Genomic DNA, 19,621 nt, shown 5'->3' with positions numbered 1-19,621 from the left:
AATTTGAAATGAAAAACATGATTTGGCTGGTTCTTTATGCCACCCCATCCATTCCCCAAATTTATCTCGATGGTGCTTACTGTGCTGTGGCTCCTCCCACTGCTCTGTTGAATCCAGCGGTTTCCTTCTGGGTGCCAGTGGAGAAGCCAAAGAGTTTCGAATTAAACTTTTTCAAAATGTCTGGCAGAGAAGGAGAAACTCAAGGTAAGTAATTGTATGACGAGCAAGAGCCATTGTTAATTCCCGTTGATCATTTTGTAGTCAAGGTGTGAGATCTCTGAATTCTGCTGTTAAGTCACTAAGGGCTGAGACACATTTTTATGAATTTGCCCATTATTGTAGCTGTGGGCAATCATGAAAGAAATATTGCAGAAAAGAAAAGAGTTATCTCTCTGAAATATCTTGGTTGCATTTCCCTCAGCAGTTCAAAATGTCAATGCTGAAGTAAAAAAACACACATTTTACTTCAAGAAGTTTTCCTGATCATTTAAGTGGTCTGAATACAGTCTCACTATTGGGGCTGAGCTGAAATGATCCCCGAATTCGCCATTTGGAGATGGCGAAAGGGGAGAAGAATTTTGATGATGTGGGAAAGAGAAATGGGGACTTTATGTACAGTAGTGATGGCACACTCCCTCCCAGCAGGTGGAAACACATTTTTCACCACACCTTGCCTGCTTGTGCAACAGTATACAAGAAGACGGACTGGGGGAGTTACACGTGGGCCCAGTCACATCCCCTCAGTCCCTCTTTACATGTGCGCTTTGTTAGGATGTCATCCACTGACTCTCATTCTCCAAGTCACTTATATGATTTTGGCACACATTCCTGGAGTTCTGGCACTGCAGGTAGTTGCCCAGTTTGCTTCCATAGTTAGGCCAGCCAGGGGCATAGCTGTAATGGAAGAAGCGGAGGACAAATGTCCCCAAGCTCCATAAGGGAGGAGGGTCCACTGGCTGGGAAACAGCCCACGCTTCACTCTCCCCCCCCACCCCCAACTCACTAGCAAGCTGCTGCCTCCTGATCACAGTGTGTAATATTAATTTGCACAGGAGCAATAGAAAGGAGTGATAGAAAAGAGTGATAGAGAGGTTAGTTTGCTGAGAATGCTTTTTCACCATCCCCATATAGTTCTTCATCAGCAAAGACATGGAATAAGAAGGCAGAGGGCCCATCATCACCCCATAGGCAGTGCTATTTCAACCTTGCTACGCCCCTGAGGCCAGCCCTGTGCAGTATGTTCTTTCTTAATACTTGTTCCAAGACAGCAGCCCACAAACATGGTGCCCCCCCTCCCTTTTCACCACTGATGTGTCTCAAGCTACTCACTCGGTAAAGTTGTGTGGGTCTCCAAACTTCCTTCACTTCCAGCACTAGAGAAAGAGGCATACAAAATCAGTCAGTGGCATTATTATTATTTTATTATTTCTTGTTTGCACAGTCGAACAGGTGTTATTGACTGGTTTGTTTTATCCAGACATCAAGTCCTTCCCAAGGACCTGGGATGGCTGAATTTTATCATCAATATTGTTGGTTATTATAGATATTGTCGCAAAATATAGGCTGTTCCCAGTAAAGCTGCTTTTTGTAGTTGGCTGATGGTGATTTCTGTGGCCCCTATGGTGTTGAGGTGCTCTTCAAGGTCTTTTGGAATTGCACCTAGGGCACCAGTTACTATTATTATTGTTGTTGTTGTTGTTTACACAGACAGGTGTTATTGACTGGTTTGTTTTATCCAGATCTCGAGTCCTTCCCAAGGACCTGGGATGGCTGGATTTCATTATCAATGTTATTGCTGTTATTATTATAGATATTATCGCAGAATATAGGCTATTATTGTTATTTATTCAATTTCTATACCGCCCTTCCAAAAATGGCTCAGGGTGGTTTACACAGAGAAATAATAAATAAATAATAAATATCCCTGTCCCCAAAGGGATCACAATTTTTTAAAAAACATAAGATAGACACCAACAACAGTCACTGGAGGTACTGAGCTGTGGGTGGATAGGGCCAGTTACTCTCCCCCTGCTAAATAAAGAGAATCACCACATTAAAAGGTGCCTCTTTGCTAAGTTAGCATTAGCACTGTATGTATCAAGGATGCACCATCTGTCCAAGAAACACAGTATGGTGCTAGTGCATTACGAAAGGAGAGAGGAGGAGATGGATTGGGAAATGAAAGAAGGGGGTGGGGGGAGGGAAGCTTCCAGTATAAACTATAAAATAAACAGAAATTAAGGCCAATTATTGAAATATATCAAATCAAGTCAAAATTGGATTGCAGATAAAACAGAAATCAGACCCTTGTCAATAACACCCTCTTTGGAACATAGAAATACAACCCTACTCAGTGGCATGGTGCATATACTCTCATCCGACCTTCTTATGCTGACCTTGCTGATAATAAATTATACTTGTGAACAGTTGTTGAGTGAGGACAGATTGCACCGAGGTCTGCCAGAGGATAACTGGGGCTTTTAGATTTTAGGGAAGTGTGTCAATACCTGACATTCAGGTCACACTTGTGCACAGAAGTCTCATAATCCCCCACTGCAACTAATCTTTTAATGTTTTCCACTGCATAACATGTGTATGCATATATACAGCAATCCTTCCTACATATGCCCACTTGCTCTCCCCATGATTGGTTTGAGATCTGAATATATGCTGAACCATTGCCAGTTCAGACTGTGGATATATCTGGCTAAAAAGGCCTTTACCACATAGTGGAGAAAGCAGTCAGTAATGGCCATAAGAATACCATAAAAGTAGACTAACAGGAGTAGATTAACCTAATTTCTGAGAAAGCTAGGTAATTTCAGACATAGATTGGTTAGATCCAAACGGCTTGTTTGCTCCTTTAGGTGCATTCATTATACATATGTCAAGATGATACCTTGTTAGTTGTCAAAGGCAACATTTTCTCCAGATTTTAACAGCCACTAAAGTAGTTCACATGACTGGGTACTAGCCCAGGGCTAGCCCAGGTAGGGCTGGTCATGTGAAGCACCAGGATTGTTCCTGATCCTGCCACTCCTCCCCTGGGTAGCCATGGTTTAAAACCCAGTCTAAAAGTAAGGCAGGAGGACAAGCACATGCCTCCTACGTCACTGCCTGGTTGTGTGGGCTGTTGTGCTGCCAGCAGCCATCTTGGCCACAGAGCCTGGGAGAAGGAGCGCCCAGCAGCAGGGAACTTTCCCAATGCACCGCATTGCTTGTGTGGTGCATTGTGGGATACCTGGTGGCCCGGCTTCCTCCCTCCCACCTTCCGATTGTTGTGCTGCTTGCTGCTGTGTTGCTCGTATGGCTGTGTGGGTGGCGGAGCCCCGATCAGGCTCTGGTGGTGTGGGGGAAGGCAGGTAGTCTCCTGCCATCCCCCAAGCTCCCCATTTGGTCGTGTGAGCCATCTTACCATCTCACTGTGTTTTAATAAATTCTTACTGGGAACCCTTGCTGCAGAAGTCTGAACTGAACAGATCCAGAGCCATTTATTTCAAAGACAAATGACATTATATCATCACACTTAAGAGTTATGTTAGCTGCCTGCCTGCCTGTTACCTCCCATCCCCGTTTGTGGAGGCTTTATGGCTTGGCACTAGTCTCTAGCCTTGATTAATTTGGAAATTATTTGCTGAGGTGCAACTTGTGATAGAAGTGCATCAATGCAATTCACAGTAAAAACTGCTTGGTGCAGTATGTTGTTGGAAGGATATGCACAAGGCCTTTGTTCTTGGAAAGGAACATGCTGCACGAGTGGGTATGAGGACATGCTTAGAGATAGCATGTGCTATCCCACATACGTTCAACTCTCATTTTCATCTCTATAGTGCTCTTCTTAACTCTTAAGCAAGAGGCCTTAAATTCTTTACTCCCGTGGAACCAGGTGGAAAATTCAAGCAAAAGCTCTACCTCCAGGAAAGTCCTCTCCAGTTTATATGTATATCATCCAAACCAGTTGCTTGGGCTCCTACACCAGTCTATAAAAGACAATCAATCAATCAATCAATCAATCAATCATGACAAATGATAAGGGGGTGAACCAGAGGAAGCAATAAAATGGGAAGAATTCTGTTATCTATCAAAAAAATAAATAAATAAAGGCTGAACTAGAAGGCTGCAGTTGATGAAATCATGGATAAAGTCAACCAGAATTTACCAGGAACTGTGAATTACCAGGTACTGGTAAATTCTAGACTAGTGTTGCTTATGTAACCTGTGGCTTATGTAACTTTGAGCATCTCTGTGACCTTCTTGCATGTATGCATCTTTGTTCATTGTACTAGTGCAGTGTTAGTCTGGATGTCAGCCAGTATATTTCCCTTTGCATGTCTACACCTTACCTGCTTCTGAATCAGAATCATATTTACCTTTTCCCTGCCAAAAGCTACCTTCCTAGATCCCTCCCTCCCTCCCTCTCTCTTTTTAAGAAAGAACACATTCTTTGGAAGGATGTGCAGTAATGGATTTTCTCCACAGAGGGAAAAGTGCAGCAAATTCATGTTGCAAATGTCCATGCCTGTCCAACAACGAGTAGAAGTGCAAAGCAAAATGGCACAAAGTGGGCAGAAATAGGCTTTCACTGTGTATCACGGTAAATAAAGAAAGACAGCAGAAAGAAAGCAAAAGAGAGCATAAGGAAGCGGGAGCTTGGCTGTCCCATTACAACTGGGGTGGTGGTGCATTTTGGGAGTTTATAATAGAAGTCTGAAAGGGAGCAAAGTATAGGTCTAGAAGGGAGCAAATGAATTGTGTGATCCAGCTTCAGTTGAGATAGTATAACCTGTAACTGAAGTAGCCCATTCCCTGATAGATGCCTATCCAGCTCTTGTCTGATGCCCCCAGTGGAGAAGATTCCCCAACCTGTCTAGGGAACTTATTCCACTGTGGGATTTCTATCTCGCGTACATTTGCATCCTTCTTTTGTCACAGAAGGCAAATATGTTTCTTTCCCCAAAAAGTACAGTTTGAACCTCACTGGATGACATGACACTCCTTTGATATTACTCAAAGTAGTCCCATTGAAATTAAAATAACAAATTAGGCATTGTCAAACTTGTCCTTTTAATTTCAATGGGATTACCTTAAATAATTTTGCTCATCATGTCAGCCACTGATTCCTACATTTGCAGCTGTCCCCAGATGTTTTACGGTAAACATGCAGATCAGCATTAAACCACTTTCAAACTGGTACTGATTTGCTGTCAGTATAGATGACAACTTTTTCCTCCACCATGTTTTATTCACTGGTTGACCTTGGAGCTGCTCTGTGAATGAAGGGAATGCTGAGATCTGAAAACAAAACAGTTAAAGCAGCTCCTGGACTCTGACACTGTTCCCATAAGATACCAAACAAATTCCTACAAATTTCCATACATAGTTATTCATGAGACTATAGATCTGATTCTAAAAGATGTATGAAATCAGAATCATGTTTATAATAGTCAACAGATCTTCCACTTACAAAAATAAAAATATATACACAGTCCTATGAATTAATTAATACAAAAGTAAATGCAAAGGGGCTCCCATAGTAAATGCAAAGGGGCTCCCATAGCTGAACAATAAAGACATATAAAGGTTGTTCACATGACTTTGTAACGCAGGGTGTGGAGACCTGGGGATGGGGGGAGATGCAGAATCCCACCTACCTCTCCCCCAGGCAATCCTTGTCTTTTCTTCAGCCATGCCGTCATGCTGCCAGGAGCAGCGTAGCCATCTGGAGGCCAAGGAAACAAAGCCCAGCCTTCAGAAATCCCACAATGCGCCACATGAAGAGTGTGGTGCATGGGGGGATTTACTCACTGCTGGGCGCTCTAGCCACCCGGCTCTATGGCTGCTCAGTCTGCAGACAGCCAGAGCAGCACACAATCAGGAACTGGGGTAGAAGGACATGCCTGCACACTTCTACTTCAGTAAAAGCCCAGGTAAAAAGCTTGGGCTACCTGGCATGGCAGAGTTGGGACTGGGCCTGATTCTGGCACTCCACGTGAGCAGCTCTACCTGGGTAGGGCTGTGCAAAACCTAGTAAGGCTGCTCACGTGCATGCCCTCTAAGCCTTATTCTAAGCTGCCACCTGAATATCTTTTCTTAATAGGAATCCTGTTGCAAGCTGACATAATAGGTTGATCAGACAGCATCCCAGATCATTCAGATGATACTTTTCATTGGACTAACAGCATTGGGAGTGAATTCTCCTTTGCTGAGCTATTGGTATTAACTTTCCACGGTAATTGGTAATAACTTTCCTCTGGTGGAGCAGTGGTAAAACTGCCGCCCTGTAACCAGAAGGTTGCAAGTTCGATCCTGACCAAGGGCTCAAGGTTGACTCAGCCTTCCATCCTTCCGAGGTCGGTAAAATGAGTACCCAGAATGTTGGGGGGCAATATGCTAAATCATTGTAAACCGCTTAGAGAGCTTCCAGCTATAGAGCGGTATATAAATGTAAGTGCTATTGCTTGCTATTGCTATTGCTATCAGCAGACACCATAGCATTTCGGGGGGGGCGGGGGGGACACACAGAATTTCCCAGTAGTATATTGAATGTTGCGGACCTACCGTCAAAGAATCGCCCAGGGCTGCTACTACTTGGATGTCAGCTGGCCGAAGTTTATGTACTAGACAAGGGGGGAAAATATGGAAGAAGATAGCTGCTGGTATGTTATGTTAAACAGACAAAGCTTTGAAAAAATATATATAGCTGGGGCTAAGAAATGAGAACTTTAACTCTTGTAAAGGTGCAATCCTTTGCACATTTACTTGGGAACAAGCCTTGTTAAACACTGGGGGCTTACTTTCAAGTAAATATGTATAAGATTAGCTTTTTTCTATAGTCCTGTTCAGGCTATAGAAACTGGGTACAATGTACCTGGGCACAGGAGCAAAAGGAGATCACCAGGAGACTTTACACACAGGGCTTCTGCCCCGAATCTTCTTCAGAAGAGAGTGTGTGTGTTCACACACCAGCCAAACTTACCTCAAAGTCCCTTCGAGATTTTTGGATCCACTCCACACACAAACCAGGCTTTGTGATGCGAATTCTAGCTTATCTCGACATACATCCGGGTTTTTAAAATGCTGGCTTTAAGCTACTTTTTCTGAAAACCACCAGAGCAAATGGGAGAGGCACTGATGTACAATCATTAGCATGATGAGAGGCATCCTCTCTTCAGAAATGCAGATCTATTTCTTCAGGAGCTCTCTCCCCCACCCCCAGTCGGCTAGAAGGAAAACACAGAGCATGCCATGTGGACTTGTTTCAAAAGAAAACCGAGCGCAGAGGGGAGGGGCTGCTTCCCTCAATGCTGCAAGTGTACTTCGAAGTGGCTTCGCTCAGCATTTACCCCGAAGCCTCAAGCCAAGTGTGAATAACTCCCAGCTAGAATCACCTGCAAGTGCTGATACACTTCAGAGCTATATCGCCTGCTAGCTGCTGAACTACAGAAGAGCAGGGGTTATAGCAGGGCTGCTCAACTTTGGCCCTCCTGCAGATGTTGGCCTACAACTCCCATAATCCCTAGCTATTGGCTGGGAATTATATGAGTTGTGGTCAAAAAACCACTGGGGTGCCAAAGTTGAGCAGACTTGGGTTATAGCTATGAGGCGTGTCAGCTGGTGCACTCTGCTTCCTCTTGAGTAGGTATACTATTCCCCAGTGTTTTCCAGCCCTTTTCATCCTGAGGCACACTTACATTTTTAAAAAGTATATTGTGGCACACTGAACTGGCCCTCTGCAACACTGATTGATTGATTAAGTGTCGTCAAGTCGGTGTCGACTCTTAACGACCACATAGATAGATTCTCTCCAGGATGATCTGTCTTCAACTTGGCCTTCAAGTTCTCTCAGTGGTGCATTCATTGCTGTCGTAATAGAGTCCATCCACCTTGCTGCTGGTTGTCCTCTTCTTCTCGTTCCTTCAACTTCCCCCAGCATTATGGACTTCTCAAGGAAGATGGGTCTTCGCATAATGTGTCCGAAGTATGATAGTTTGAGCCTGGTCATTTGTGCCTCGAGTGAAAATTCTGGATTGATTTGTTCTATGATCCATTTGTTTGTTTTCCTGGCTGTCCATGGTATCCTCAAAAGTCTTCTCCAACACAAAAGTTCAAAAGCATCAATACTTTTTCTATCTTGCTTCTTCAAAGTCCAACTTTCGCATCCATAGAGTGTCATGGGGTAAACCATTGTCCGAATGATTCTAATCTTTGTAGATATAGGCACATCATGTCATCTAAGTATCCTTTCCAAGGCCTTTATTGCAACCCTACCAAGTGCTAGTCTGTGGCGTATTTCTTGATGGCTGGATCCTTTACTGTTGATGGTTGATCCTAAAAGGCAGAAGCTATCTACCACTTCAATGCCTTCATTGTGAATTCTGAGGCTAATTGCTGTACCCGTTGTCATTAGTTTAGTCTTCTTTACATTTAATTGTAATCCCATTTTTTCACTGTGCTCTTTGACTTTCATTACTAGAGCTTGGAGATCATCCACATTCTCAGCTATCAGAGTGGTGTCATCAGCGTAGCACAGGTTATTGATGTTTCTTCCTCCAACTTTAAAACCACGCTCATCTTCTCCCAATCCAGCTTCTCTCAGTATATGTTCAGCATATAACTTGAATACAGAGGGAGAAAGTATACAGCCTTGTCTTACTCCTTTGCCGATCTGGAACCAGTCTATTTAACTATGTTCCATCTGGACTGTGGCTTCCTGTCCTGTGTATAGATTTCTCATAAGTACAATGAGATGTTCTGGGAGTCCCATTTTCCTAAGGATATGCCACACCTTGACATGGCTGATGCAATCAAAGGCTTTTCAGTAGTCAATAAAACACATATTGACTTCCTTTAGGTAATTTTTGGCTTTCTCAATTATCCAGCATGCATCAGCAATGATGTATCTTGTTCCTCGGCCTTTTCTGAAACCAGCTTGAACATCCAGCATTTCCCTTTCCACATAGGGCTCTAATCTACGTTGGATGATCCTGAGCATTATTTTGCTAGCATGTGAAATTAAGGATATTGTTTGATGGTTTCACAATCTGTTAAGTCTCCTTTCTGTAGCTATTCCATCAATTCTTGTAGCCTTCCGATTTGGTATTGACCAGAGTGCTGATCTCACTTCATCTTCCTGTACTAGATGTTCTTGAAAGTAGGGAATATCTTCTAGACTATCTTGGATGTTGACGTCCCTGCTGTACAGATTTTCAGCATATTCCTTCCATCTCTGTTTGATCTTCTCTGAATCAGTTACTATCTATCCTTTGGCATCCCTTAACATACAAATTCGAGGTTGGAACCTCCCTCTGAGTTCAGAGAATTTTGGAAAACTTGCCTTGGTTTTCCGTGTCTATTTCCATCCTCAAGGTCTTTACAGATATTGTAGTATTGCTCCTTGTCTCTTCTAACAGCTCTCTGAAATTCCCTATTAAGTTCCTTCCTGAGGTCTTTATCTTTCTTGACTTTGGCTTCTCTCCTCTTCTTGGCAATTTCTACCATCTGTTCTGACATTTATTTTGCTTTCTTCTGTTTCTTGGTCTTTGGCAGTTTCTTTTTACATTCATCCTTAACAACTTCTTTGATTTCATTCCACAGTTCCTCTGGTTCCCTATCAATGAGGTTCAGAACTTAAAAGTGATTCCTGATGTTTTCCTTGAAAATGGTGGGTACATTCTCAAGATCATATCATGGAAGCTGGATAGCTTTGTTTTTCCGCATTAGCTTGACTTGGAACTTGCACATGAGCAGTTTGTGATCTGTTCCACAATCGGCCCCCGGCCATGTCTTTGCTGTTATAACTGAGCTCTTCCACCTCCTTGCACCAATAATGTAATCAATTTGATTTCTGTGTACTCCATCTGGTGCTGTTCATGTGTATAGGCACCACTTTGGTTGTTTGAAGAATTTCATCGTTCTTTGTGTTGAGCTTTCCCATATTCATGCTTCTTACGTTCCATGTTCCCATTGTAATTCTGTCTTTGCCGCATCGGATTTTCTTTTCCCACACGGCAACATCAGCTGCTAGACGTCCAAAAGGCTTTAGTCTAACTGAGTCATAAACACCATCAGGACTCTGAGAGATCCTCAGTAGCATGTTGAGTACCATCCGACCTGAGGGGCCCATCATCCGGCACTACATTGACAGTCATTCCATTTTGTCTATCTATGTGCTTTTCTTGGTAAAATACAGGAGTGGTTTACCACTGCCTTCTCCCACACAGTATGAGATGATGCCTTTGTTGTTGTCACTGAAGTAATCGTCCACCTCCAGCAGCTTCCTATATCGCTGCTGTCCAATATAGGTGCCTGCTTGCTTTAGCTGGGCAGCTGGGATGACCTTCGCGCTTTGGGTGACCCTACTGGGAGTATACCTCCCGGCATTCTTCACTCATCCCTCCCAGGAACAACCCCCCCGCCACGATGAGGCAGCATAGCAGGACTTGGGGGGGGGGGCGGCGGCTCTGCAACATACACACCCTTTTTTAATGCGGCAAAGCTGCTGTGCAATTTTTTAAAACTTATTTTAGCTTCGTTTTCCCACTTTATTCTTACATGATTTTTATTTTTATTTGTAGCCATCCCTTGTGTCCCTCCTGGAGTTGATTCATCCCATAATGCATCAGGAAGGATGTGTCACTCTTGGTGCATAAGGGAGCGAGCCTGCTCCAAAAGCAGGGAGCTTAAGCTCCCTCCTATCTGGGAAGAACATGTCCTTCCAGTCAACTTCAAAAGCAGGCTGTTTAAACTCCCTAAACTTGGAGCTGACTCAAAACACGTCAGCATGGCACAGTGGCCAGTGTCCCGTGGCACACCAGTTGGGGAATACTGCTGTACCCGGTTGGAGAATGCCTGAATAGGCATTCACTATAGAAAAAGGCCATCTTTATGCAGGTTTACTTGAAAGTAAGCCACACTGTGTTTAATAGGACTCGTCCCCAGGTTCCTGTGCCCTCTGTACTTGTGTGTACATGTACCCAGTTGGAGATTGCCTGAACAGGGCTTTTTAAAAATAAGAAACATAATAGGCAGATCAACGATGCAGAACATTAAAAATACTTGCTAAACAATAAAATCAACTTGCCTCATGAGACATGTTTCCAAAGCCTTTATTATCTTTGTTGCTATACTCTGGATTTAATTCTCACTTTGGGGGCAATCCTACATGCAGTTTAGGTGTTTAAAAGCCATTGAAGTCAGTGGGATTTATGCAGCCTAACTGTATACTTTATTTCAGCCCTGTATACCAGCAGCAGCCCTAAAAAGCACTTTTGCTGTAATAGCAGGCTGTTTTCAGAGCTAGTTTTCAGACCCAGTTTTCATTTTTAAATGCAGTTAAACAGCCCTTATGGATGCTGAAATATGAATGAAAATGGAAAGGCCAACAATGCTAAAAGATTGGGAACGAAGAGAAATTTAAATTGAAGATCATATTTATTTACCAGTTTTTTGTTTTTTAAAAAAATCACAATAATGCAATACTCTGACCTTTTAAAGTAAATATTAAAATCAGGCTAGATGGCGTCCCTTAAATTGATTGTTATTACTGGAGTCTCTTAAATTGGTTGTTATTACATCCACAAGGCCTCCTTGTCAGGAATGGCTCAGGACTCCATGGCCTCCATTACAACCATGGGTCTGCCCCAAAGTAGTTTCTGGCCCCACATAATCAGTGGGACTCATCTGGATCTGGTTCTACTTTAATGCTGGAAGGGATGATAGGTGGGGTGGTTCCAGAAGGTGGTGCCGAGGGATTCCTGTTGATGGCTTGGCCATTGGACTATGATGTCCCACAGAGTTTCATCTTGTCCCTCATGCTGTTTAACAACGACATGAAAATGTTGGGGAACTCAGCTCAGAATACAGTAGGGTTGTGCATTTTGTTTGTTTTTCTGTTTTGTTTTTGGCCGGAATCTGAAACACTTCCATTTTGTTCTTTGTTCGAAATCAGCCAATCCGAAACACCCCAATTTTGTTCTTTGTTTGAAATTGCAAAATCTGAATCCAAAACATTTTGGAATTTAAATAATGGCCCCCGGGGGGAAACTAGTGGGTGGTGGTGGTAGTGCCCAATGGGTGGAAACTACCACCCAAATTTCAGAGGAATTGGGCAAAGGGCTGATTTTTGGTGAATTTTTGAAGTATAGGATTTTTCCCATAGGGAAGAATGGAGGTTTCAGCAAAAGTATAGGTTCATGTTGGGGGGAAAGGGGTGGCCCAGAGCAGAGTAGGGTGGGTGGTAGTGCCCAGTGGGGGCAAGGAAGCTGCCAGAATTATTTCAAAGGAATTGGGCAGAGGGCTGATTTTTAAACATGCAATGGAGTTTGTGTGTCTGTAAAGTTGTTCCCCATAGGGAATGATGGACCTCCATAATTCCTGCCCCATAACTGCACTTGGGTGGCACCAGGGTGGCCCAGAGCAAGTGGCAGTGTAGAGCACATAGGGTGCCAACTACCCCCATGGGTTGCTAACCCATGGGGTACTGGGTTCTGTTGTTTCTGAGATGTTTTGAGTGTAGATTCAGATTCTCTGGTAGCATATGAGAGTGGATTCATGGTTTGTCATTGAAAATCTCATATGCTACCAGAGAATCTACACTCAGAACACCTCAGAAACAACAAAACCCAGCACCCCATGGGTTAGCAATCCATGGGGGTGGTTGGTACCCTATGTGCACTATACCACCACTCACTCCCGGCCACCCCAGTGCCTCCCAGGTGGAGTTATGGGTCTGCTGAAACCTCCATTATTCCCTGGGGGGGGGAACCTTAAAGGAGCGTAAACTTCAACAATTCCTAAGAAATCATCCCTTTGCCCTATTCCTTTGGAATCTGGGTTGTGGCAGGCACCCCTTAGGGCACTGCCACCCAACCCACTGTTTTTCCCCTCAGGCCCCCTTTCTGCCCTGAATCTGCCCCAAAGACATGTCAACTTCAGAAATTCTTTAAAAATCAGCCCTTTTTCCAATTCCTTTGGAATCTGGTGGCAGCAGGCACCCATTGGGGCACTACCACCTGACCCACTCTTCTGCCCCAAAGCCCCCTTTCTGCCTCGATCCACCCCAAATAACATCAACATCACCAACAACAGCAGAGTTTTGGAAAATATCAGCTAGTTTTCCAAAGGTCATGCACATCCACATCCCCCCCACCCAAAATGCAATTGATCTACACACAACAGTGTGAAACAACAACAATGAAATGTACACTGCCCCACTGGCCAATGAGGGTAAATGCACACTGCCCCACTGGCCAATGAGGGTGAAATTTACCCTTAAATTTGATTAAAAGGAATAAGGAGGCAATTGCCAGCAGATCAGCCCATACTTTCGCTGGCCAATCTGCAGGCTGGAAGGGCTGGAAATTCAAACAGATGTCAAAACTCAAATGGAGACTGAAGGAGAAAGACTTTTTGCGATTGCAAAATGGAGTTCCAAAACAACCGAAACAACAAAACATTTTGTATCTGAAACAGGGACGTTTTGTTTTGGCTACAAAATTTTCTGTTTTGAGCATTGGGTCTTTTGTTTTGGCTACAAAACAGCCGAAATGGCCTGTTTTGTGCACAAAACGTTTTGTATCTGAAACGAAATGCACATGTGTCATCGATAAACAGATGACACCCAACTCTATCTCCATCATTTTCCTGTTGAGATTTTGAATTGGTGGCTGAAGCTGGCAATGGAGCAGATGAGGTGAACAAATTGAAGGTTAATCTAGAAAAGCCAGAAGCGATCCTGTTCAATGAAACTGTTGATCCAGGAATACTTCAGCCTTTCATGGATGGAAACCTGCCCCACCCCTAAAACAAGATCACAGTTAGGGATGTGCCTGAACCAGCTCAGGCAGCTGTAGGCAGGGCGGGGATCGGTTCCTTTAAAAACCAGGTAGGCAGGTCCTTACCTGCACCTCCGTTGCCCCACAACATTTCTGGGCATGGCACCCACTTTCCAAAAGGCTGTGTGTGGCTGCAGTGCTGCTTCCAGCAGCCTACATATGGCATCAGCATGCACATAGCTGCGTGCAGGCAGCTGGGAGCAGCACTGAAGCTGTACCCTGCCCTTTGGAAAGTGGGCATCGTGTCTGGAAAAGCAGAGTTGCATGCTCCTAGTAAATGGTAGGGGTGTGCAAACAGGTTCGACGTTGAACCAGTTCATGCCAGACCTCTTAGAGGCCAATTGTGCAGGTGCGGCGGCCTCCAAAATGGCCACTGCGCTGAGGGGGAAGGCCCAAACAGTCCAAAGAGCTGGCCAAATGGGCTGGTTTGGGCTGCACTGAGGCCGGCGGGGGCAGGGGGAACCTCCGCGTACCATCCCACCGCCTCCAACAACTCCCCCGAAGGGGGTAAGTGCATTAAAAAAATTTTCTGGGGGGGGAAAGGTCTGCAACCCCCCCTGGACCAAACCTAACTGGGGGGCAGGGTTGAGGGGGTGCCGGACCAAACTGGCCCGGTATGGTTCGAGTCCGGTCCGGACTCAAACTAAACCGGGCCAGCCAGTTCCATGCACATCCCTAGTCAATGGAACCAATCAACAATCTCGCCACAGCATTCTGGGCCAGCTCCCTTGTAAAAGAAGCTTGACTGGTTTCTAATGAATTTTTTGACACAATTTATTGTGCTGGAGATGCCTGAACCGGCTCGGGCAGCTGTGGGTGGGATGGGGATTGGTTCCTCTATGAGTCTGTCTACTTATTAAGCTATTCCACAGAGCCTCCTCTTTTTGCTTTACTAACATCTGAGGGGATTTTTTGGCCGGAACATGGGAGGAGGCCTTTTTGGTGGCTGCGCCTGGGCTTTAGAAATCTCTATCAAAGGCCATGAGGCCCTTCTTCTCTGATGGCCTTCTGTCGTTGTGTGAGACAGGCTTTGGCTTGTAGAGCAGTTTATGTTTTAGTCTTCCTGGCACATACATGTAAAATGGTTAAGATTTTAAAATATTGAGGTTCTACACATGATCGGTGTGTAGAGCCAGAATGGGTTGGGTGAGGAATGCTGGTCAAGCCCGGTCTTCCCGCAGACGATCAGTTGCTGAGCCCTGGGTGGCCGAAACAGTAGCCTGCACAGAGCCAGTAGGGGCGGTGGGGATTGGGGGCCACCCATCCCCCAGAAGTTCCAGAATGCCCTGTGCGAATGCACGGGGCCAGGAGGCTTGTTTTAGCCTCCCAGTCAGGGGTCTCCTCGTGAGTCACTGTGGCGGGCAGCTGTTGAACCACTGGGCTTGCCTATGAGCCCGGTGGTTCTCACGATGGAGGAAAACTGGCTGGGTTCCCTTAGCCCAGTTTCCTTCCATTGTGTGTACAGTCTCTAAGTTTTATCGGTCTCCAATATTTGAGTCTTATTTTTAATGGGTTTTTGTTTGTTATGAGAGTTCTTGAACATGTTATTGAAAGGTGGGCTGAAAGACTAAAATACCTCAAATATATACAGAAATAAATTATATTGATAAAATCCTCTATTTTTTCTTTCTGCTCATTTTGTTTCTCACCTGATGTTGGGACTTCCCTGGATGCAGTCTGTCCTGGACATGACAGATCACTACCCCAGTTCTAAAAGAAAATGCATTCACAATATACTTTGAATTAATTCATATACACTAATATAAACTAAAGACATAAGAAGTCCAACAGTGACTAGTGATGCAGAAGCCTGGGAGAATTAGGAAGAAGCCACTCCTCCAGCTTTCTGTGCCTGCATCCATGTACGTGCGCTAAAAGGCCTCACACCACTTTTACTGCCACCATCCCTGAGCTTCTACTGTCTAGAAGAGGGATAGGCAATGTGTGGTTCTCCAGTTGTTGCTGAACTACAACTTCCATAATCCCCAGCGGAAATACATTGTGGCTATGGATGATGGGAGCTGTAGTTCAGCAACAATTGGCGAACCACACCGTGCCTGCTTCTGAACACACTACCAAGTACAACCCTGTTACTTACAATTTACATCTGGTCTTTTGAATTTGCACTGAGATTTATAATCCTTCTCATATTTGGCCTCAAAACAGCTCTATATGGAAGCACTCTGCTCTTGTTTTTTAGATGAAGAACTGAGCCTGAAATATAGCCATACCCAAGGTCACACGAGAATGAAGAGGGGGGATCTGAACCCAGGTTCCTTCAGATATGGACTCAACTCTCTGTTGCTAAGGTTTGGTCATCCTACATCAGATGGGTCCTCAACTTGAATGGGAGCAATACACTTTCTTATCCCTCCTCCCCATTCCTGATGCATCAGAGTTTTGGAGGAGGCAAAAATGCATCAGAGTTTTGGAGGAGGCTTAGCCTCAGAAGCTATACATGTAGCCCTGGCTCATATGAAGTAAACACATGTAATATTATCAATCATTTCTATAGCACTGTTTAGTGTCCTGGATCTGAAGCAATTCTCTCATTCATAGCAAGTAAAAAGAGTGTCTTCGAGCATCTGCAGAGTGTTTTTGCCTCACTACTGAGGCTACACCCAGCCGATGCCCCCCTGCCCACCCAATGGTAGGCTTAGAACCGACACTTTTCATTACAGAGATTGGACATGCAGTGCTGTTGAGTGTGAAGACAGATGTAAAAAACTTACAGCCAGAAATGCTCTTGCTTTCTTTGTTATTTATGGTGCTTTCTGGACTAGACCCTGCAACGGGGTCAGGACGCATCTCAGAAGTGTGCTTCCACACTTCCTGTGTCCTGACACCGCAGTCCCTACGTGGACAGCAAGGTGCCATTCACATTTCCAATGCCTTGTTTTGAATTTAATCGCTGCGAAATGGAGCTACATTGTCGTACATCTGGCATGGAAAAGTTGCTGTTTTGTTGGGTTGTTAGTTGCTGCAAGACTGCTCTCCCTGCTGTTTCCGTTCCAAATGTGACTTGCCCAAACAGAGGCATTTTGCTGCTAATGAGCAGTTAGTCTGCAAAGCGCCTATGCCAGGGGGTACTGTGTTGTTAAGTTGTGCTTTTTGCTCCTCTCAGCTCCTGTAGTTTTTTGGGAGCTGCAGCTGTTGGGTGCAGCTTCTGCAGATCCTAAGTGTATCAGTAAAGAATAGTTGTGTGGGTTCTTTTAAAATAGTGCAGCAGATTTGAGGGGTGGGGGGAGAGAGAGAGAAATTACTAACTTTTTTAGACCTGTGTGTTCCCTCCATTTTTCCTGAGTCTCCACAGCAGTCTTAAATTCAAATTTAGTTTTCATCTACAGAATTGAACTTGGGGTGTGTGTGTGTGTGTGTGTGTGTGTGTGTGTGTGTGTGTGTGAGAGAGAGAGAGAGAGAGTGATGTGGTGGCGGAACCCAAACAATTCCTGCTGTTCTAGTACAAGAAGATCACATTATTGTTGTAAATCATTGTACAACTGCACTATTAGTCAGGATTTCAGCCACTGTTCACATTGTTTGGATCTCCAGCCAATATGCTGCACACAGTCCTATGTGGTCCATGCAACAGTAGAAGTACAGTACTAGTGTGCAGTTTTCTCACATCACACTAAGCACTCTTTTATTATTCATTAAATTTTTATACTGCCCAAGCCAGATGGCTCTAGGTTAAGGGGTCTGAAACTTGAGTCCCCAGATAGGAACATAGGAAGCTGTCATATACTGAGTCAGACCATTGGTCCATCTAGCTCAGTATTGTCTACACAGACTGGCAGCAGCTTCTCCAAGGTTGCAGGCAGAAATCTCTCTCGGCCCTATCTTGGAGATTACAGGGAGGGAACTTGGAACCTAGATGCTCTTCCCAGAGTGGCTCCATTCCCTGAGGGGAATATTTTACAGTGCTAACACTTCTAGTCTCCCATTCAAATGCAACCAGGGTGGACCCTGCTTAGCTAAGAGAACAAGTTCATGCTTGCTACCACAAGACCAGCTACCACAACAACCAGCTGTTGTTGGACTTCAGCTCCTATAATCCCCAGCCACAGTGGCCTCCATTAAGGCTGGGAATTATGGGAGTTGAAATGTAATAACATCTGGGGTCTCAAGTTTGAGAACCCTTGCTCTAGGCGGTTCGCATAAATAAAAACAGATAAAAACAAATAACCAATTTTTTAAATAATAAAACAATCTAAAGCCATTTAAAAACCACTGGAGGCCAGACTAAAAAAAAAAAGCGACTTTAGGGCTCTTTTAAAGGCTGGTAAAGATCTTAAGCCTTGGTTGTCTCTAGGGAGTGCATTACGGGGGGGGGGGGAGGAATCTCAGCTTTCATTTAAATGGAAGTAGAAGCAGAATTACTTCCCTGGGCAGATGTGAGGCACAAATGAAATCTTGAACAGTTCATCATGCCTTTTTGATGCAACCCCTTAATGTGAATTGTTAAAGCTTCTTTTAAATAAATCACTGTTGTACTATGTTCCTATGTTTAATACACAGTAAACTGTAAAAAGGAATTACCTGGCTTGGATTCTTGGTGGGATTCAGAGATGAATGTGTGTCATTGCTGTTCTTATACGTTCCCAGGAAGGGTTGGTGCTAACAGAGAAAGAAAGTGTACGTCAAGCACAACACCATCAACCATGGTAGGAAATAAGATATACTGGGACTTATGCTACCAGAAGGATGGAGTTATTGGAGTTGAGGCTGTGAGTCTGACTTATGTGAATTGAAGTTCTGAAATCATAGCTTTCACAATGCAGAGGTGTTTAGTTTTGTGATCCTGTGTCAATCTATTAGAGAAGGAAAGGCAGGCTTGGATGTTTGGATCCCAGCAAGAATGTTAACATTCGCTTCCAATAAATGTTGTTTTCTAGAATCTGCTGCACAAAGAAATCATTTCAAATTGCTTAATGGTAAGGGTAGCCCACAACACATTAGTATTAAGAACATAAGAACAGTCAGGCCCAAGGCCCATCTAGTCCAGCTTCCTGTTTTGTGCAGTGGCCCACCAGATGCCGCTGGAAACCACAGGCAGGAGTTGAGGGCGTGCCCTCTCTCCTGCTGTTACTCCCCTACAACTGGTACTCAGAGGCATCCTGCCTTTGAGACTGAAGGTGGCCCACAGCCCTCCTAGTAGCCATTGATAGACCTCTCCTCCATGAAGTTATCCAAACCCTTCTTAAAGCCATCCAGGTTGTTGGCTGTCACCACATCTCATGGCAGAGAATTCCACAAGTGGATTATGCGTTGTGTGAAAAAGTACTTCCGTTTGTTGGTCCTAGATTTGCTGGCAATCAATTTCATGGGATGACCCCTGGTTCTAGTGTTATGTGAGAGGGAGAAGAATTTTTTTCTATCCACTTTCTCCACACCATGCATGATTTTATAGACCTCTATCATGTCTCCCCGCAGTCGTCTTTTTTCTAAACTAAAAAGCCCCAGGTTTTGTAGCCTTGCCTCATAAGAAAGGGGCTCTAGGCCCCTGATCAACTTGATTGCCCTCTTCTGCACCTTTTCCAGCTCTACAATGTCCTTTTTTAGATGTGGTAACCAGAATTGTACGCAGTACTCCAGGTGTGGTCGCACCATAGTTTTGTATAAGGGCATTATAATGTTAGCCGTTTTATTTTCAGTCCCCTTCCTAATGATCCCTAGCATGGAATTGACCTTTTTCACAGCTGCCGCACACTGAGTTGACACTTTCAAGGAGCTGTCCACCACGACCCCAAGATCCCTCTCCTGGTCAGTCACTGACAGACAACCCATAC

At 44.4% G+C, this 19,621-nt stretch overlaps 1 protein-coding gene across 3 annotated transcripts in view; it reads right to left on the bottom strand.

The window, feature by feature from the left end:
* PLB1 (phospholipase B1) overlaps window positions 1-19,621 on the bottom strand; it is a 158,223-nt gene that overhangs the window by 42,422 nt on the left and 96,180 nt on the right. For all 3 annotated transcript variants that reach the window (XM_053306297.1, XM_053306290.1, XM_053306307.1), the window contains 6 exons: window positions 18,372-18,449; window positions 15,482-15,542; window positions 6,559-6,617; window positions 3,913-3,980; window positions 1,330-1,373; window positions 81-180 (listed from right to left, as the gene is read on the bottom strand). In XM_053306297.1, the coding sequence (XP_053162272.1) occupies window positions 81-180; window positions 1,330-1,373; window positions 3,913-3,980; window positions 6,559-6,617; window positions 15,482-15,542; window positions 18,372-18,449 (410 nt within the window). The remainder of the gene's footprint in view (window positions 1-80; window positions 181-1,329; window positions 1,374-3,912; window positions 3,981-6,558; window positions 6,618-15,481; window positions 15,543-18,371; window positions 18,450-19,621) is intronic.

This window comes from Hemicordylus capensis, chromosome 1 (assembly GCF_027244095.1).
Source record: "Hemicordylus capensis ecotype Gifberg chromosome 1, rHemCap1.1.pri, whole genome shotgun sequence".
NCBI lineage: Eukaryota > Metazoa > Chordata > Lepidosauria > Squamata > Cordylidae > Hemicordylus > Hemicordylus capensis.
The sequence above is the reverse complement of the archived record's forward strand: the minus strand, read 5'-3'. Positions and strand labels throughout refer to the sequence as shown.